The sequence below is a fragment of the Gambusia affinis genome, linkage group LG12 (genome assembly GCF_019740435.1).
Source record: "Gambusia affinis linkage group LG12, SWU_Gaff_1.0, whole genome shotgun sequence".
Lineage (NCBI taxonomy): Eukaryota > Metazoa > Chordata > Actinopteri > Cyprinodontiformes > Poeciliidae > Gambusia > Gambusia affinis.
The window spans coordinates 23,324,956-23,344,694 of NC_057879.1; the positions used below are offsets into that span (position 1 = coordinate 23,324,956).

Below are 19,739 nucleotides of genomic sequence, written 5' to 3' on the forward strand. Positions count from 1 at the left end.
CTGTAGAGGAAGTCTTTTTCCTAATACAAATTTAACTTGAAGGTTGGGCTGGGTGGGTGTTGCTTTTTATATGTTTTTACAAGTCTTTGAAACTTCTGTTAATATTCAACCATGAATATTCTTGTAAAAATAAACATGCTTTCAAATCTCTTTTCTGCTTTTCCTGTTTGGGCCTTCCTTGCTCTTCTCTTATAAAAAGTACGAATAGCTGAAACAACAGACACTAATGTGGTGAGACCTCGGTAGAAACCAGGTGTGAGGCTCGCTTTGCTCAGCCTGTCAGTTTGTGGGTGCAGGTTGCCTTCATTTATGACCTGAACCGACTTTACGACGTCATTCCTAACCTGTCTGGCATATTTCTCAGTTTTTATGATTTTATTTGTTCTTTAAATGTATTTAAATAAAGTCTGAGGCCTGCAACCTGTCTGGCATATTTCTCAGTTTTTATGATTTTATTTGTTCTTTAAATGTATTTAAATAAAGTCTGAGGCCTGCACAGAGGAGCTGGAGTTCAACAGAGATTAAAGAATTAAGATTCACTGAATTTTATCTAGTGCTTTAAAAGTGAAGAATAAAAAAAAAATGCATGCTACATTTTAATGCTTTTTTATATATATAAAACAATACATTTAATAAATTAGAATATTATTGAAAAGTCTATTTACTTTACTTTATTAATTACACACAGATGTATGTTTATAGCTTTTATTTCTGATTTTTTCATTTATAGATATTGAAAACATGCCATGCAAAACTGGAATATTACATTAAGCCAAAAAAGTACAATTTTAAAAAACAGAAATGTAAACTAAACAAAAAGTATAGTAATGCCTGCTTAAAGTTTGTAAAAATCATAAAATCATAAATTCATAATGCCTTTTAATCTTTTATCGCTCCTTTATGAACAATTTGTGTAAAATTGCCTGTCAAGTGGCACGACTATTTGGGTTATTATTATTTTTTCTGTTTTTACTTTTTATCTTTTTGAAATAAACACATTTTCAAAATATACGGTACTTTTAATTTGACAAATTATACTCTTTCGGAGGTATGTTCACATGTGCTGCTGTATGTTTGGTCAGATAAAACGCCAACAAAACACATTAAAACTTGTGTTGTAATGTGACAGAATGTGTAAGACATGGTATGTTGGATGTAACAGTAAGTAGCTTTAAGCCAATATTACATCACACTCTCTCAGATGAAGGCATCGTTTATAGAAGATGCTCCCAGACTCGCCACATATGTTCTTTATTACTCCTCTGCTGCAGTTTGAAAGTGTTTATTGTAGCTGTGGGAGAGGAAGACACCAGCTTTCTGCAGCTGTGTACCATAACACCAAGTTTTACAGAGTTTGCACACATGCAAACACACAGACACGGTAGTTGTGATGTAAATAAGCGCATTGTGAGGCACACTTCTGATTATGCCTGCTCAGACACCGTGGTAGGTCTTGTTTTCCTTCTGCAGGGTAAACGGATCCTGTCGTCTCATGTCGGTCGCAGTCTCCTGGCGATTTTTTCTTTTTTTTTCTTTTGTTACGTGGTCTCTCTGTGACTCTGTATGCAGAGGAAAATTGGGATAAAGTTACAGGATTGCCCCAAGGTTACCTTGAGTAACTCATTAACTTTGATACAAGTGGATGAAAACCACATCCTGGAATAGTGAGGAAGCTTCATGCAGTGAAGGTAAACCTTTAACCTAAGAGCAGCTAAAGTCTTTGTTGCAATGAAGACTGAATGACTTATAATGTTACATCCTCTCTTAAACGTTTTAGGTTTCACAATTTCCACCAGCTTCAGAATTCTGGAGCATTCTGAAGCTCCAGAATTGCTGCATGCAAATATTTAGCATCACAAGATGATTTGACATTTAGACACGATTATCTGCAAGGGCCAAAATGACCTGATGGACGATGACCTGCTCTGATTATACTGACTTTCAGTTAAATGCATCTGGCTCCTCTGGTTATATTCAGGGCTAATGGTGAGTTATGACCTCTGATGGGATTATGGCGATTTAAGCTGATCTGGAAAGCAAACAAGGATTCTTTGTTCAAGTTTTTCCAGGGTTTATAGCCCGAATCCCAGATAGTCCATCACAGTAACTATAACAATATTTTTGACCTGACATATGTTTTGTATTTCCTCATTTCTCTTCATTGTACGTCATGATGGAGAGGTTCTTATATGGCTCATACCCAAACTGAGCTGACCGCGTGGTATCAGCAACTCTAAAGCAGATTTTAGGAAAAAATAAACAAATTTATTTCCAATTTTATTTGAGCTGGTTGAGATTTTATCACTGGTATTCTTCTACCGTACGGTGATATTTGTGTTGTTCAGGTGATCATAAAGGAAAAAGAAATTGGACAAGTTTCAATTTAAGTCACCCTTTGTCAATTAATGTTGGGCTGTGTTCAGTTTTAAGGAGAAATACTATTATCAGTTTGCATTGTTATTTACTGTTAAATTCTGTCAGTTTTATAAGATAAAAATTTTGTTGGAAACCGATCATTTACCAGATTCTCTCGCTGTCTGACTTGAAAAAATTGCGTTTTTCTGTTTTTAGAGCAGTTAGGATCAACAAAATTCTTACCGTTTCTGAATTGTTTTTACACCTGATAGTCTAGTAGACTCTGTTCAGTTGAGAACCAAAATGGCAACATTTGTTAAATTTTCAGCTGCTGCGATTCGCTTTCGCACTGCACTGTGTCAAACCAACCAAACCCTTTGAAAAACATGTTCCCATCCTCACCTGTGGCGGCGCTACATCAAGAACCACTGAAGAAAATGACACAAAAACCTCAGAAGAAGACTTGAGCTTAATTTCCTTTTTTCACATCACATCAGATTTTAGCAGTTGGAGGATTTCATTTTTGTCTTTGGTTAAAAAAAAACCCCAAAACAATCTATGAGCCATTTCCCTCATTGGCACTACATTATCACGTTTGTTTTGGTTCTGTTTATCTCAACCCTTCGAGGCAGACAATTTCTCTCAAGGAACTTTAGTAATGGAGGTCCTTGACTCATTCGATGAACCATTCCAGCTCTAGTTTTCACTCGGCTTGGCGTTCAGATGTGCATTCAAACTGCGCCAGAGCTCACGTTAACCGAGCTGAGACAGATAAATGGTTTCACGAGAAACAAATATATTGACATGTTCAGGCAGCATCTCAATATATCAGCAAAGAAGTTGAGTTTGGGCACAAATGGGTCTTCTTAACAGACAATGACCCTAAGATTACTGCTAACTTAGTCTAAAAGTGCCTTAAAGGGAACAAAATCAATGTTTGGATTGCAAAGGCCTGTTTTTAGCCTCTGCGACAGACTGGCGACCTGTCCAGGGTGTACCCCGCCTCTCGCCCGGGACGCAGCTGGAGATAGGCACCAGCAACCCTCCCGACCCCATTAGGGAAGAAGGGTGTTCAGATAATGGATGGATGGATGGATGGATGTTTTTAGCCTCATAAAAAATTTGTGGGATTTGACCCAAATCGTATAATTTAAGGATAAACCAAGTTTTGAGGAAGTAAGTGAAGCTTCTGAATTTAAAGAAAGCAATAAACAATTCTGAAGTCCTGTCCTAACTGATATTAAAGAGGGAACATTTAGTCAAATTTAATGCTCGACAGTGAGAAGAAATTACCCAGAGTGTATAAATATCTGGTCTAAACTATGAATCTGGATTCAGCTGAAAGAATTTAGTAGGAAAATATAATTGAATGTCTTCTAAAAAAAAATAAATAAATAAAAAATTAGTGAAAGCAACACGAAGCCGACAGTGGAGACTTCCTTCCAGCACCACCCTGAGCTGCCTTTGCTCTAATTCTGTGCCTGTCAGTCAGTAACCACAGCTTAACCAGACCGTCTCTCCATTTCATGCCAACTCTCTTTAGTTAACTGCTGCTGCTCATGATATGTGACATGGGATTAGGGTGTTTGCATGCCAGCAGGAAGGTCAGGCAAGTTCTTGAGGATCAAAGTGACAAACCCAAAACTCAGCGGAGTTCAGTGGGTTCTTTTGGTTTTCATATTTCATATTTGGACAGACACTCCATATTCAAATATGAGAAAAATACCTGTTCTACCAGTTCTGCAAAATGAGTCTGCATGATATTTTTTAATTGAGATTTAGTCAATACATAGGCCTGTTGCAGTAAATCAATTAATCACTTAATAAATTAAAACAAGCTCAAACATTTTCATTTGCATGATTTATTGTTTTTCTCTTTTCTCTCGTTTTCTACCAAAAACTGGATGTCAAAAATCTTCAGTCTTGTGCATAGACTCAGTAAACAAAGTTGTTTAGTTTACAGTTGTTTATACAGTAAACAACTGTAAACTAAACTGTGTAAACAACTTTGTTTACACAGTTGTTTACTGAGACTTCATAATTGATTTATTTGTTGTTCTATTTATTTTTTATTTTTAAAATGTTCTTTAGAAATTAAAGTTTACTGATCTTTGTGAATATATCATTCCATTACCATTATATTACTTGAAATTGGTTTCAACGATATTATCGTTTGTCGCAATAAATTCTTGGCTGTTCAGTTATGTCCCGTGTGATAATTAGTTGCCTTGGCAAAAGTGCTTTATTACATTAGTGTAGTTTCACTTTGTCTGTATATTTAAATATATGCTGTAATAGATCTCAACTTCAAGTCAAAAGAGACTTTCAATAAATAATAAACAGACTTACACCTGTACAATATCAAGAATTAATTGCCATTCTATTGCTGGAAATTTCAATTAAAACCTTATTCAGACAACTTTGGTGAAGTTTAGCATTTCAGCCTTTTTTTTGTATTCAGGGCAGTTAGAGTCCATCTAATGGTCCAAATGCATTATTGATTACAACATGAGCATATGAAAATATAAAACAGTTGGAATCCTCATACTTGCATGGTTAGGGAACATAGCATTTCACAAATATCTAAAATCTGCAAATATTTGAGACCTGCTTTGAAAAATGTATATAACTTCTAAGTTTATTGGTCAAACCCCAAACATAACTTAATATGAATTAACATGTAGAACAAGAAGCTAACATCTACATTCTGACTTAAATTTGTTCTTCGATGTGCAGCCAATCAGTGCAGAGGGAAATGATGTGTAAATTATCAATCCACCCAAGTATTTCAAATATACTCTGTAAAAAAAATATCTGTGAATAATTTAGAGTTACAGTCAACAGAAAAAATCTAAATTAGTTCAACATTAAAGAATCTAACTTAGTTAAGGAAGAAGGATTTATTTTAAAAAGCCAAAGGTCAGGACAAATATTGAAAACAATTGTAATTCAGAGGGATTCAGGTGTGGAGTATTTGTTGTGAAACTGTGTTTTTCACTCTTAAATTAAAAACAAAATGTATAAAAGTCATTTGCTAAACAAATATGATAAAGTTTTATAGTTTTCCTTTTTGAGTTTGTCTACTGATTTAGCTGGAACTCAACGACATGTTAAAAAAATATACTGAAAGATTCTGCTGCTTTGTTTTTCATGAGGCTTTATGTATAATAATGTGAAAGTATAATAAAACTGCACTTCTACCTGCACTTTCTTTCAGTCCACACTTTGTGTTTTTGCCATTGACAGATCAGAATTATGTGTTTGTGTTATCAAAATGTTTGGGACACTGTGACATAAGTTTTTTATTTTTTTATTTTTTTATCTCTTCTATACAGTTCTGTATATTCTGTTTGCTCATATGTTTGAAATGCTTTTCCTCTTTCTTTAGTACATCAACGGAGGAAACCTGGAGCAACTTCTCGACAGCAACAAGCACCTGAGTTGGCCCGCCAGAGTGAAACTAGCGTGTGATATCGCCAGTGGTGTGGCCTACCTGCACTCCAAAGGCATATTCCACCGGGACCTCACCTCCAAGGTTAGATAAGGCTAATTAGAAGAAGATTATTTCACTTATAACGAGACATTTTTCCCATGTTAAAAGTGAAATAATCTATTCATCAACATTAAGGAATTTCTGACTTAAATTGAGCTCCAGTATCTTGCTGAAAAGTTGCTTGCAAGTTCTCTTGTCTACTCAGTTTACTCAGAAAATATGCGCCAACACATATTTGTTGGGGCTCCAACAGGAAACGTTGACCAGCTGCAAAACTGACGGTTCATTAAGTGTTTATTGGCAGGAATGTTGGAAAACACACCTTTGACTATGGGAAGGAAAGAAAAAACTTCCTTTAAATAGAAGCCCTAAATAGATATAAATTAGTTTAACATTAAGCCAGGGACCAGCAATTTTTTTTCTACTTTTGCATATTATTCCTACAAAATAAAACTTATCTAGATCTGCTAATCTACGCAATATAAAATTGCAGAATTAAAGAATCAAGATTTAGATTTTTAGAAATGTACAATTTTCCAGGGCAAAAATGGTGGAACAAATTAAATTGAGTTATTTTATATTTAGAGAGCAAAGTAGCCTATATAATGGGATTGTTGCACATAAATCCTACAAACGTCATTTGGTTAAAGCAACACTATAAAAAGAAATTCAGTCTTCCTTCATAAAAATCAGAAATGGCATTAAAGTTTTACTGTTTGCTTTGTCAATAATGACGGAGAACCATTTCATACAGTATTTTGCATTGTTTTCTTCTAATTAATCATTTTAGAACAACTTATCTAAAGATTAGATAAGTTGTTCTCTTGTAAGTTGTTTACGGTTAAGTTGTTTCTGTCTGCCTTCAGAGGGTAGAAACATTGCACTTCCTCAAATCATTTATAGTAATTTAACTTTTAACTTCCTCAGTGAGCATGTGGAAATGAAGCTGTAGTTTTCAGAGAAGCTAACTGTATTCGACCGTTGCAAATTACGGAGTTTAGGAAGGAAAGCGTTGTGAGATTTAAGTTGTGCTTTAGCTTCATGTAGCATAAATAAACTGTGAACGTTAATATGCAACTTTGATTATTTTACAATAGGTTGAAGAGAAAGGAAGTGCCTAAACTTGTAATGCACGGTTTTCTCATAACAACTCTAAATAAGAAGCAAAGGTCTGGTTAATAAAGCATAAATTGTTGTTTAATGCATCTGTGTTGCAACTTTCCCAAGTAACATTTTGTGTTTTTGGGGGTTGTCTGTCTTCACAGAACTGCTTGATCAAATGCGACGACAACGGCTACACGGCGGTGGTGGGAGATTTTGGCCTGGCAGAGAAAATTCCCACCAAAGAGTAAGAAGTGTCAGAGTGAATCTTAAAAATACCAGGGGGAGTTTGCAGAAAAAAGAAAAAATTAGAAGATGAAATAAACTGAAACATGCTGGCGGTTTGTTTTCTACTCGTCTCATTATGAGGGATAATTTTCAGAAGAAAAATCATATTTAAGTGACTCAAACTGAAGGCCAGTTCAGTTTTATCTCCCTAATGCGTCTCATTTGTGTTAGCCTTGAAACTAGTAAGGTTCATTCTTTTCTTTTTCTCCCATCTTCTGGGTTAATATCAGTTCTATTTATAATATTATGGTTACACTCAGGGAAAACATGTCATGTAATAAGAATTTTATTTCTTTAATCATCTTTTTGTTGGTGTCAGCTCTTCATTCCTACAGCAAACTCAGCTTAGTTACTCCTCTTCGTCCTCCTCTTCTTCCTCCTCCAGGGGTTATTTATTAGCACACAGGTCACTAAAAGCCGCCTCTACAGCTCACATTCTCTGCCTGGTGTTTTGATAGATAGCACGAGGATCAAATCAATCTGAGGTTTTCACTTTTTAATCCTGCAGTAGCAAAAAAGAAACAGGGAGTCTTGTTTCTGTCCTCTAACATGTCCAAAATAATTCCTCTGATATTTTCCAAAAGTTTATGAATGTGACTACACAGATTTTGGTTGTTTACTGTGCTGTGAAAAGGCTCTCTGTAATATTTCAAATCATCAAACAAAATGTTATGTTCAGACAAAAATAGCTTAAGTAGATACAAAACAGACTGACCTTAATCTGTTTTGGGGTGAAGAAAACTATCCAAACCAACCTGAACTCTTATGTAAAATTCACTTTTTGCATGTTTGATATTTCCTTTTGGGTCTCAGCTGCTTTTGGTCCATGTACGGTACTTTAAAAAAATCACCCAGATGTTTGTTTTTTTTTTTTCTCTCTGTAAGTTGTTTCAAGAACCTCCTGATTCGTAAGTCGCATTCAACTGGCACTAAGCTGTTACCTAGCAACCCCAGCCAGGGCCAGCTCCGTCACCTAGCAACCTCAGCAGAGTTCCAGTACATTTGGTCAGCTGGTTTACCATTGCATTTGGACATTAGAGGGCACATATTATATAAAATTCACATTTTGCAAGTTTTTATACTTTCATTCTGGTTTCTAAAAAAAAAAAAACCCCACCATCCTGCTGCTTTTTCCCCCCCCAATAAATTAAGACTTTTTAGTGTCTGGAAAATGGCCAGTTTCAAAGACTTGTGAACTGTAACGTCACATCAGCAGCCACTGTCCCTCACCTAGCAACCTAGCAAAGTCCAGCCCATTGCCTCGCTCCAGTGTGGCTAAAGTGAAACAATACTGCAAAGAAGACTGGGCCAAATTTCCTCCATAACGATGTAATAAACTCACTGACATTTTCTGCTAATAGTTGATGCGAGTTGTTGCTGCCAAGGTTGGACCAACCATATATTAGTTTTAGTTGCTTTTTCTTATTGGTTTGGATGACTGCTTTCCCTTAATACATATAATTATTACAAACTGCTTTTTCTGATCAGGTTAACTTTGATCTGATCCTGAAACTTTAAGTTGTTTTTTTTAAAATCTGTAATTGGATAATAGATATATAGATGAATGTTATTTAACCTCCAGGCAGAACATTATACATCCAAAATAAATTCAGTTTAAATCTAAATGGAGCAAATGAGACTGATTAGATACATCTGTGGATTGTTTTAAACATAAACTGGCTGCCATATTCGGTCAGAGCAGCTTCCAAACACAGCAGAACATCCAGTTCCTTTTGGACTCACCTTCTGTACCAGCTTATTTCACACATCAGTCTAATGATGCAGACATTAAGATTTTTTTTCTGCTCATATGTTCTGTTTAGGGCTGATGGAGAAAAGCTTGCAGTGGTTGGCTCTCCTTTCTGGATGGCTCCTGAGGTGCTGAGAGATGAACCCTATAACGAGAAGGTAAAATCTCTTAGTCCAGAGAAGGTTTGCAGATTCAGATCAGCTTAAGTCGGACAGAATTTGCTTTTTGCATCCAAGTTGTGCAAATGCACTACTGTCATGACTTCATAGCTACAAGCAGAGCATAACATGCATTCATCATGAGCATAAATACCACATATGTCAGTGATATCAGTGCTTTGGAAAAGCAAGAATTGGATGCGCACATTTGAATTTATTGTGAAATCTACATTACAGACAGTTCATAAAAAGCGGTTGTGAAGATTCTTGAATGTGAAACTTATTGACTTTGAACATGGCTGAATGTAGGTAAGCACCATAAAAATGTGCATAGAGTACCCAGAAATTTAGCTAAATCCAGGAGCTCATTAAAAAGGAGGTTTTTACCAGTGTTGCCAGATATTGAAAGAACAACGATCAACCAGCTTTATGAAAATGAGGCCAGAAAAGACCAACTGGCAACCACCCTAAGAGTTTTTAAAGTGGGTTTACAGCGAATACCTGCGTATGACACAACATTACTGCAAACTACATGGCTTTAATGTTTTTGCTTTATTGTGTGGAGCTTTTTTCAGAAAGAAAGTCAAACCCAAATAAGCAACTTGACATTCAAAAACAATTCCAAAGCGGCCTATAACAAGCAGACTTGGCAACACTGGTTGTTATGCAAAATTGAATTTTTTTTTAGCTGTATATAATATTATTCTGTTGTGACATTAATGTTGTGATTATGTGCTGAAGGTGGAGTATCTGAAAGAGTAGGAGCTTCTTAAAGAGACAGAGGCCCAATTTCAAGGAGATAAATTGCAAAGTAAATTTATTTTTACATTATATTTGATATATAGCATTTTTATAACAACTGAAGGTAGCAGAGTTACTTGATTGTGCTATAAAATAGTACATAATACAAAATACTGCCCCTTTAAAAGTTCAAATTACTACTACATTATTTCCATGCTCAGTGAGTGTGAACTTCTCACCATAATCATAGCTATACAAAAGTTGCATTAAAATGAGTGAATATTATGTATAAATTTATGTATTTCTGAGCTCATTATGTCTGTTTCCAGGCTGATGTTTTCTCATACGGAATAATTCTTTGTGAAGTCATTGCAAGGATCCAAGCCGACCCCGACTTCCTTCCCCGCACAGAGGTAACGACTCTTCCCCTCTTCTCTTCCTCCTGACTTTATAACACCCTGTGTACATGTTTGCAGTGTACACTTCTCAAACAAATCAGGGGAAGAATGTTAAAATATTTACTTCTGCAGTTTTATAATCCAACCTCGTGGTATGAAGCAAATATTTGTTTTGTTTCTGAAGGTAGAACTTGAAAATGCCCATTTATAGACTTTTGCAAAGGTCAGAAGACACTCCTGGTTTCTTGATATTTAACCAGAGTAATTTCTAATCTTTAAATTGAGTCTTCATTAATAATTCTTCAAACAATGTGGAAATCCTCTGCTTTTTCCACTCATTTTCTCAGTTTTTAATATACACACACTATGCATAACTATGCATAAAAATGCATGAAAGATACTTAGAGATCTAGTTTAAAAATTGATGTATGTATTCTAACACATACAAGCAGTTTGTATTTTTAACCACTGAGTTTCAATTCTATGTTGCCTTTTAAAGTCAGGGATTTCTAATTTGTAATCTTATGTATTTACTGGCTTGTTTATTGCTCAATTTTTAGTCCTTCCAGCACTTTATAGGTTTTGACCAACAAGTTTTGTGGGGGAGGGGGGTTCCGTCTATTTATTGAAGCAGTGTAATTCAGTGCCACACCCTCTAGTTAAATATTAATTGTTGGTGTATTGTTGTTTTTCTTGTGACTTGCTGTAAATTTTAATTGCCCTTTAGAACATGAATAAAAATCTGATCTATCTGCTACATTTGATTCATAATTCACTAGTTAATCAGGATGATTTAAAACTTAAGAAGAGAAATCTTCCTTATAAAATATAAAGAAATGCACAGCTTAGGTTATTTAAAATGCATTTTCTGCAAAATGTGAAAGATGTGTTGTTTATATAGCCTCTTCCTCTAATTTATCTTGTCTGATGCTGAAATCCAGTCGCTATATTAACTATTAGAGGGGATCATCCTTTGCATCCTCACATAGATTGCACCATTAAGTCAGGCTTACAAGTAAATCCCATTTTAGGAATCAGTTGTTGGTAATAGTTTGACGGCCTGCAAGCGCAGTGGGACTTGGCAGACAGCAGAACAATGTCAGGGAGATTACTGTGACATCAGCCTGGCTTTGGCTGCAGAGTTGCACTATGTCAAACATCTAATGAAGCATGTTTGCGTCCATGTTTATCTGTCTTTTATTATGAGTTTCCTGTTTGTTTTCCGATGTGTCCTCCTGAGCAGAACTTTGGCCTGGACTACCACACGTTCCAGCACATGGTTGGAGACTGTCCGCCTGACTTCCTCCAGCTGGCCTTCAACTGCTGCAATGTGAGTCCGCCATCTTTCTGCGTCAAATCGGCGAATATAATCAGCACCTGCTGTCTGTTTACCAGCTGACAGAAGAGCCATTTCTAAACTGTTTTTGATTTCATTTGCAAGTTATGTTCTCTTGTTGAGAAATACAAGGCAATGAGATTATGGGATTAATTTGATTTAATCTGCTGTATTGAGGATTTTGTTCTCTGCAGTCTGGAGTATTATTTTCTCAGGTTCAACTAGCTGGTATAAAAATTTCAAACAGATTTGGGTGTGAAAATTAGCAAATTTTCAATCACTTCACCAAAGTTGTGAACCTTATTTTTCTCATTTGTTGTTTATTTCCACTCTTTGTTTAATTACATCTCCCAATAATAAGATAATAGCATTAAAGTTTTTGGAGCGTCCTGCTAATTGATCCTATTCAGACTCCTTTATCCGCTCTCATCCTTTTCTGTTGTCTTTTTTTTTATCATCCGCGTCTCTGTTACCCTTTTTCCAAGTTCGTTGCTGAATCTTTATTCCACCTAATCTGTAAACTACATTGTATCTCTCTGGGTTCAAAAAACTTTATTTTTTATTTTATGTGTACCTAGTAAACTAAACACATAAATTCATTTCTTTCAATGAAAAGAAATGTCTAATTTCTTTATCTACATCAACCCCTGACTTGGAAACCTAAATTAATATTTTTGTTTTAGTTGTGGGCAAGGGCTTCATAAAAATCGTCCCAAGGGCCACAAATGGCCCCTGATCTGCACTTTGGACATCCCCGCCCTATATGATTATTCAAATCTGGCTTAAAATTTGGGTCTTTCCCTAAACAGGCCAGTAGAAATGTGACTTCTTCTTTTGATTCAGCTCTTTTCTGTATTTCAGGCTGGGGAAAAACTCAAGATGATGAAAGTTAATTGCTAAATCCAAAGCATCAAAATGAAAGTTTTCACACGTCTTGCACTATTTAGTGACAAACATAATTTTCAAATATTTTTACTCTTAAAAATCTGAAAAATCAGACGACCCTAAATAAAAATCACTGTAAGCTGTGCTACTGTTGTTATGCAGATTACAAAATTAAAAGCAATTTTTGCATCTGGAAAAAAAAAAAAAACCAGCGTTGACTTCAAAACTTACTTTCATAAAATCTTTAATTCTCCTAGAACAATAAAAATGTATAGATTATGTATGATGCCTTGTTGTAAGTGCATGTCTGCCCAGAACCAGAACCAAACGTGGACAAGCAGAATTCAGGTTCTGTGCACCACAAATATGGAACAAACTTCCAGAAAACTGCAAAACACTGTGTACTTTGGATCTGGACTAACAACCTAGCTGTTGAAAGTTGCTTTTGAAACATAATCAATAAAAAAGTTAATCAACAATCTGACGTGTAATGATGGTAAAGTGTAATGTTTCAACTGTTGACTGTTTTCTATGACTGGGTTTTTATGGTGTGAAGCGCTTTGAAATGCCTTGAAAGGTGCTATAAAAATAAAATTTGATTGATTGATGGCTGCTTTATATTAGTATTTAAAAATCTGTATGTAGTTTTAAATGCTGTTTTCTGCCTCCCATGTTTCCTTCAGATGGATCCTAAACTCCGTCCGTCGTTCACAGACATCGTCCGGCAGCTGGAGGAAATCCTCGCTCGGCTCAAAGTCGTAGAGATGGAAAACGACAGTGTTTCACTCACCAGCGACAATGAGAAGAAAGCCATGTCGAAAAGTAAGAGCACTTCAATAAAACTGCAGCCTTAATGTCTACTAAAGTCATTTATTTATTTGTATCGTTTGTACCTCATCTTGATCTAAAGAGAAACTCTGGTGAGTTTATTAAAATGAGAGACCCGGTCCATTCAGGCCAACATCTTCTCTAATTCAACCAAATGTTTGGTTTCCAGCTGGTCTGACTACCAGAATATAGAAAAAAAAAACAATCTGAGGAATTATTTCTATTGTGTACAAAACATGGAAGTGATGATCTCTTCTTGCAGCTGCTGGTTTGGCTGATAACATCAGCTCTTCTTAAGACACTGTCTCTTGTACTTGTATATATTTATGTTTCATAATAAGAAGTCCCAAATGGTTTTTGTCAGACATGATTGTAGTTTTTTGTAGTCGTGTTACATGTTTTTGTTGTTTTGTTTTAAAGATGTCAAATTCTTTTTTCCCTCTTTGATCAGAAAAAAATATCGATTTACTGAAGCAAAAATCTCTGTTTCTGTAAACCTCTTGATACTATGAGTCAGCCTTTTCTCAGATAGTTACATTTAGTAATTCTTGTCCAAATGTCTGAATAATCATCCAGTCCAGGACCTTTGAAAACTGCTGTGAACTCAGGAGAATCCTTTAAAGAACATACTTGTGCTGCCACCTAGTGGTCGTACTAACTACTTCTCTTTTACCTTTGCACAAACTTAACTTATCTTTTATTAAGTTAAGTTTATGTTAGTGTGAACTTGCAGTGCAACAGAGGAAATCAAGAGTAATTTTTCTTAATCACTTTATTTTAAAATAAACCTGTTTAAATTTGTTGTTGCAGTAACCAAACTACGATGGGAGCTGGATGTTTTCCAACTTATTTGATGAGATGAAGGCTGGTGGAAAAACCATATTTAGACTTTAAAATAGTCAATATTTTTAAGCGTGTGTGATCCAGCTCAGGGTTTCTCAGAAACATGGTGGTTGCACTTAAAACAGCGTTGCTGTAACGATCTGGACTGTGTGTTATTAATGGTTTGCATGAAAAGCTGCTACATTAGCTGCTGGTCTCCATTTTAGGAAATGGCTAGTTTCAAAAACTAGTTGAATTATTTGTTTATTTGCATCTTTTAATGCATTTCCAATATTATACAAAAAGACTTAAAAAATCTGCACAATGTGACAATTTTCTATCCAGATTAATCAAGTAATTGTCAGAATAATTGATAGAATAATCAATTACTAAAGTAAGTTTGTGCTACTTTGTGCGAATCACCTTGGATCGTCCAAATCTACAAATTAAGAAATATAGAGGTTCTGTTTTTAAGATTTTTGTAATAAGTTTTGTTTCATTTTGCTTGTAAAGCAGTTATATAAACTTTCTGTTATCTGTATTGAAGATGAGAAAATCCAGACCTTCAAACGACTGAATCCTCTTGGCTGCCAAAACGATAAGATCCCTCCCAAATCGCCCCGGCCCAGACGAAACATCTGGCTCAGCCGCAGTCAGTCGGACATCTTCTCCTGCAAACCGGGGAGGAAAGTCAACGTGCAGGACCCGTACTACAACCCGCCCAGTCCTGAGAGGAACCTCCAGACCCGCAAGATCAACCCGTTCACGGCCCGGGAGGACCTCTGCGGGGGCAAGATCAAGTTCTACGACGTGCCCAGCAAGTCGGTCTTCTCGTTGGTCTTTGATTTGCACTCGCCTCCGGGAAGCGTGTTCAGCAACCAGCCGCCGACCCACGGGCCTGGAGCGTCCCAGCAGGGGATGTCCTTCTACTGGCAGCAGCTGCCAGGAAGGCAGTGCCACTCCCTACCGGTGTCCCCGCAGCTGCCGCGCTCCGAGATGTTCCACCTCACAGACCCGGTCGGAGCCAATAACACCGGTTCTGTTACCAGTACGTCCACTCTACTCTCTGTCACGCTTCCAGGTAAACCTACTGAATGTTTCATGTGTATGGGAAAGCTGTAAATGGTAATTATTTACAAATATGTAGATATTCTGTCTATGTATGTTTTTGACTTATTAGACTCCAAGTTCCCTATCCTGCAAAAACAAAAAAATCTTGCCAAGTATTTTGGTCTAGTTACTTGAAATATGGTAAAACTTTTCAGCAACATATCAGCTTGTTCTAAGTAAACAATTACTTCAAATTGATTTAAAAAGTACTAGTCCTACTAGCAGATTATTTCACTTATAACATGGGAAATAAGTCTTATCTTCCAGTGGAACTAGTACTTTTGCATCAATATTAACCACTTATTAAAACAAGCTCCTTTATTTTTCTTAAAAGGTACTTGTAAGTTAGTTTTGTCTTATTTCAACTCTACTAAAACATTTGCAGTAGAAACTAAGCCAAAAATACTTAGTATGATTTTGTTTTTGCAGCGAAGGGAACATGGAGCCTAAAAACACAGATTGACAGAAACAATATCTACATTTGTGGAAGAATTATTTAATTTTTTTTTTACAAATTTGTAAGAAAAACCATACAAGATGTTTTCAGAAGTTAAGTTATTTGCAAAATAAAATGGAGATCTTCGCGGATATAAATCTTTTTATTTCTCTTCCCTTTAGTGACGAATTCCAGGTCCGACGCGGCGCCGATCCTGAACGACATGCGGCAGAAAGCGGTTCTGAGCAGCTGGGCGAGGAAGTACGTGGTGGTGGAAATCCCACCTTTCTGCAGGCAGAGAGGAGGCTGCGCCGACGACGACGCGGAGGCGAGGACGGAGGACACGAGCGGGGAGAGCTGGTCTCCGATGCTCACCGGCAGCGAAACGGACAGCGCCGAGGCCATGGACTGCTCCGGCGGACGAGAGGAGGAGAAGCCGGACCGAGGGACGGAAAGCTGCCCGGTGTGACAAACATTTCAGCAGGACTGTAGACTCCTACATGCAGAGACACAAGACTGGAAACTTGTATTATTAAAGTAAAGCACTCAATTTTCTCTAATCTGTCAAGTGAATGTATCACATTTTGAATAGATGAACCACTTGATTTAGATAAATAACTATTTTTCAACCCGGTTAGCGCAAGAGGCTTTTATCTACACGCTTTCTGTGAAGATTATATTCTGAAACAAAGTTGTTGATATTTAATATTTCGAGATGTAGATATTTGTTTTTTTCCTCTAAAACTTTTTGTTTCTCTGCGGGATATTGATGATCCCTTGTATTATGTTTGTGAGTGTGAATTTCAAGTTGTTTTGATAATTCTCAGTGTTCGCTCTGAGACAAATGCTTCTGCTAAATTAAAGAAACAAACCCTTCCTGTTTCTGATGAAGACGGTCTTGCACTGATGGTCCTTTGAGAAATTAAAAATCACAGAAAATGTTAAATTCCTGCCTAAAACAGACAAGAATGAATTTTCTTCTTTTTTAAATTTTTATTTATTTGTCTTGAGTTTGTTCGTCTTAATTTTAGGTTTGTCACTCCGTGCTATCAAGGGTCAAAAGTGCCACAATTTAATAGATAAACAAAGTGATTATTTAAATACATTTGGAAATTTATATTTGAAACAAATTGATTTGCCTTTATTTAAATCTATAAATAGATAGATAATACAAAAAATGTAAAAAAGCATTAAATATTTCAAAAGCTGCAGCACATTCTGATTATTATTATCAGCCTTACCCATGAAAATGAGTGGGTGGGGCTAATATTTCTATAGATAAGATGATTGATCAGCAATTGAGTTAAGCAATCACATGTTTGGGTTTATTACAAAGGTCAGAGGGCAAATGAATAATTTATTATCATGCACTGTTTGAAATAAAATGTAAAACAATTAAATTAACACTTTAAGAATACAATTGAAATTATGTAAAAGTTCATTTATTTTGATTTCTTTAAATGATCACCTATAAAAATAATTCAGTTATTTATTTGTGGGATTGTGGTACTTTTGTGGCTCCGTAGTTGTATATTCTGTTTACTATTCAATATTCTTTTTTTAATCCCCCAAAACCACCAGTTTATGAAGTTCTGCTGTCAGAATTTAAGCCAAAACACAATTTATTGCAATCATTTCTTGTGTTAAAGTCGTGACAACATGGTTAAATATCTGCAGGATGAAATAGAAATGAAGATAACAGATCTGGCTAGTGAAATATTCTGCAGTTTTTGCTGAATATTCATTAACAGTGGCTTCAATTTCCTGGATTTAAGCTGATAAATGATCCAAATTTTATTTAAACTTTTAACTCTCAAAATGGTGACTTTCACTTAAAACAAATTTATTGTTGATTTCTATCAAGGACTGTTTTTTCAAACATTTTGGTTCTGGGATGAAGAGCATTTCTCCCTCATTTCAAAATTATTCAGAAAACTTCTTCACTCTGGAGGTCAGATTGCTGCTTAAAATGAGAACATGGGTTTACGGTACCAGAAAAATAAATTGTTTTGTGGTTAACTTCTTGTTGACAACAAAAGAAAACAGCACAATTTGGCCTTTGTGAGGAGAAAAGATGGTCACAAATGTTTTTGGTAAATGTCTCTAGATAATACAGCTGCTAATATTTTGGTTTCCAAATCTACTAAGTGTCTAAAACAGATCTAGTGCAAGAGATTTTCAGGTGTTTAGGTTCCTTGTTTTTGAGCATTGAAGTGTTTTTGCAAAAACACCATTTTACAAACTGAATTATCTCTAAAATTTATTATTTAGGCCTAAATCTGGTCTCTTTAACAGGAACTCAGATGTCTAGAACCTTCCTTTGCTATTTTCCTATGCAAGTCTGATCATGTAGTTTTGCAGGATAAAGCTTTGATATTTATGAAAACCCTTAATGTCTTACTCTTTATATATTTGTGTAAAACTGTGGTGTTACCTGAAACCTGTTGAATACAGATTGAAATGTTTTGTTTTTTTTGATCAAATAACAAAATTTCCCCTAAGTTTTCTGTGGTTTTTGTTGTTTTTTCCAAATCTGGATCAGCGGCACAGCCAGAAACATTTGACTAAGCATCACTTCTTCTGCCCTTCTTCTTACCCCGAGGCGCCCGTCACTCTGGAAGAGGGTAAATCTGGACTGATCAGAACACATGACCTTCTTTTTTAGTTCGTTTATTTTTCCCTTGCACTTTATTCTCCCTTGCAAATTGATTCCTTTTTCCCCACTGATAAATGATCTTACTTTCAGTATTTAGGATTAGTTGTTTTTCTTTGATTTGAAGTCACATAAAGTTTAAATAGAGTTGGTCAATGTGACTGAAAAACTTTTCACATATGAGCGCTTCATATTATTGATCATTTGATTTGTTTTTTTTGTAAATATCTGAAATACTGCCAATGTGACCTTGTTTTGGCCAAAGTTTTCACTCCACTTTGTTTTGATATTTTTAGGAAGTTATGAGGCACATTAGTGAAACCTTAAACCGCTGCTGCATAAGTTACTAATCAGGTTGTTGCTAGGTAACCAGAAAGAATGAGTTGCTAGGTAACCAAATGAGTGAGTGAGTGAGTTGATTTCAGCCAGCTTGGTGAGAGTTTGAAAAACTAAAACCTTTCCTCTGCCTACATCCCCCAGAATGCTGTGCGGCTCTGAAATGGAGTTCAATGAAATTGTTGAACAGAACAATCAGACCTTTTATCTGGTGATATTGATCCACTATCAGTTCGATATTGTTGTAGATTTATTGTCCAGCCCTATGTTTAAGTGATCAACCAATAACTCAGATTTTTTTTTTCCTCAAAAATGATGATTTTCCACTTTTCTTCCAGGTTTTAAAAAGGCCTTATCAGTTATTAGTAGTTTTCTCTGCTTGATGGCAGAGATTTGATCCTTTTTTAAAAAGACTTAAGACTTTCCACAACAGCAGGGTGTTTTCTTTCAAGGTTGTTGTTTAAGAATCAAAACTACTCATGGCATCAGTTGGGTTGAATAACTTTTTGCCATCTGGAAGATAATCAATCATGAAACAGTTATCCAATAGCAAGCTTATATCTGGTTTTAAATCCAAGTAGAAATCAGTGCCAAAACAATATGTTGTTTATCATTAGTAAATCCATATTTAATATGTAACCATTGTGTGCCCCATTAAATGATGTCACACATCAACATCTGACAGTTCACCATTACTTGATTACTACTTGCTAAGTAAATGTTAGTGCAATACCAAGTGAAGTTATTTAGCTGCTATTTCCGCATTACCAAGCCTGTATTTGTGTTTCTGTTAAGTGAAACAACACGTTAAGAGTTGCTAACCACTACTCCGTCATTACCTAACCATTAGGAAATCACTTTGGGTGCCCTCAAGTGAAACCACACATAAAAATATGTTTAATGCAACCATTATTCAATTAATTAATGAGTCTATTTTTGGCTGTTAGCTGAAATCGCACATCAAACTTCGTTCGTCGCTACCTAACAATTGGGTCATCATTTATCATAAAACATCACTGTTTGACGACGTCTCCCATCGCATGAATGAA

General features: G+C 35.8%; 1 protein-coding gene across 3 annotated transcripts in view; it reads left to right on the forward strand.

Annotated features, from left to right (window-relative positions):
- Nucleotides 1–16,592, forward strand: part of tesk2 (testis associated actin remodelling kinase 2) — a 45,837-nt gene extending 29,245 nt beyond the window's left edge. For 2 of the 3 annotated variants that reach the window (XM_044133724.1, XM_044133723.1), the window contains exons 6-13: nucleotides 5,744–5,890; nucleotides 7,114–7,196; nucleotides 9,061–9,145; nucleotides 10,216–10,299; nucleotides 11,528–11,614; nucleotides 13,189–13,327; nucleotides 14,703–15,236; nucleotides 15,884–16,592. In XM_044133724.1, coding sequence (XP_043989659.1) covers nucleotides 5,744–5,890; nucleotides 7,114–7,196; nucleotides 9,061–9,145; nucleotides 10,216–10,299; nucleotides 11,528–11,614; nucleotides 13,189–13,327; nucleotides 14,703–15,236; nucleotides 15,884–16,170 — 1,446 coding nt within the window. In that variant the 3' untranslated portion in view covers nucleotides 16,171–16,592. The remainder of the gene's footprint in view (nucleotides 1–5,743; nucleotides 5,891–7,113; nucleotides 7,197–9,060; nucleotides 9,146–10,215; nucleotides 10,300–11,527; nucleotides 11,615–13,188; nucleotides 13,328–14,702; nucleotides 15,237–15,883) is intronic. The other variant, XM_044133725.1, reaches the window with a different exon arrangement.
- The last annotated feature ends 3,147 nt before the right edge of the window (nucleotides 16,593–19,739 follow it).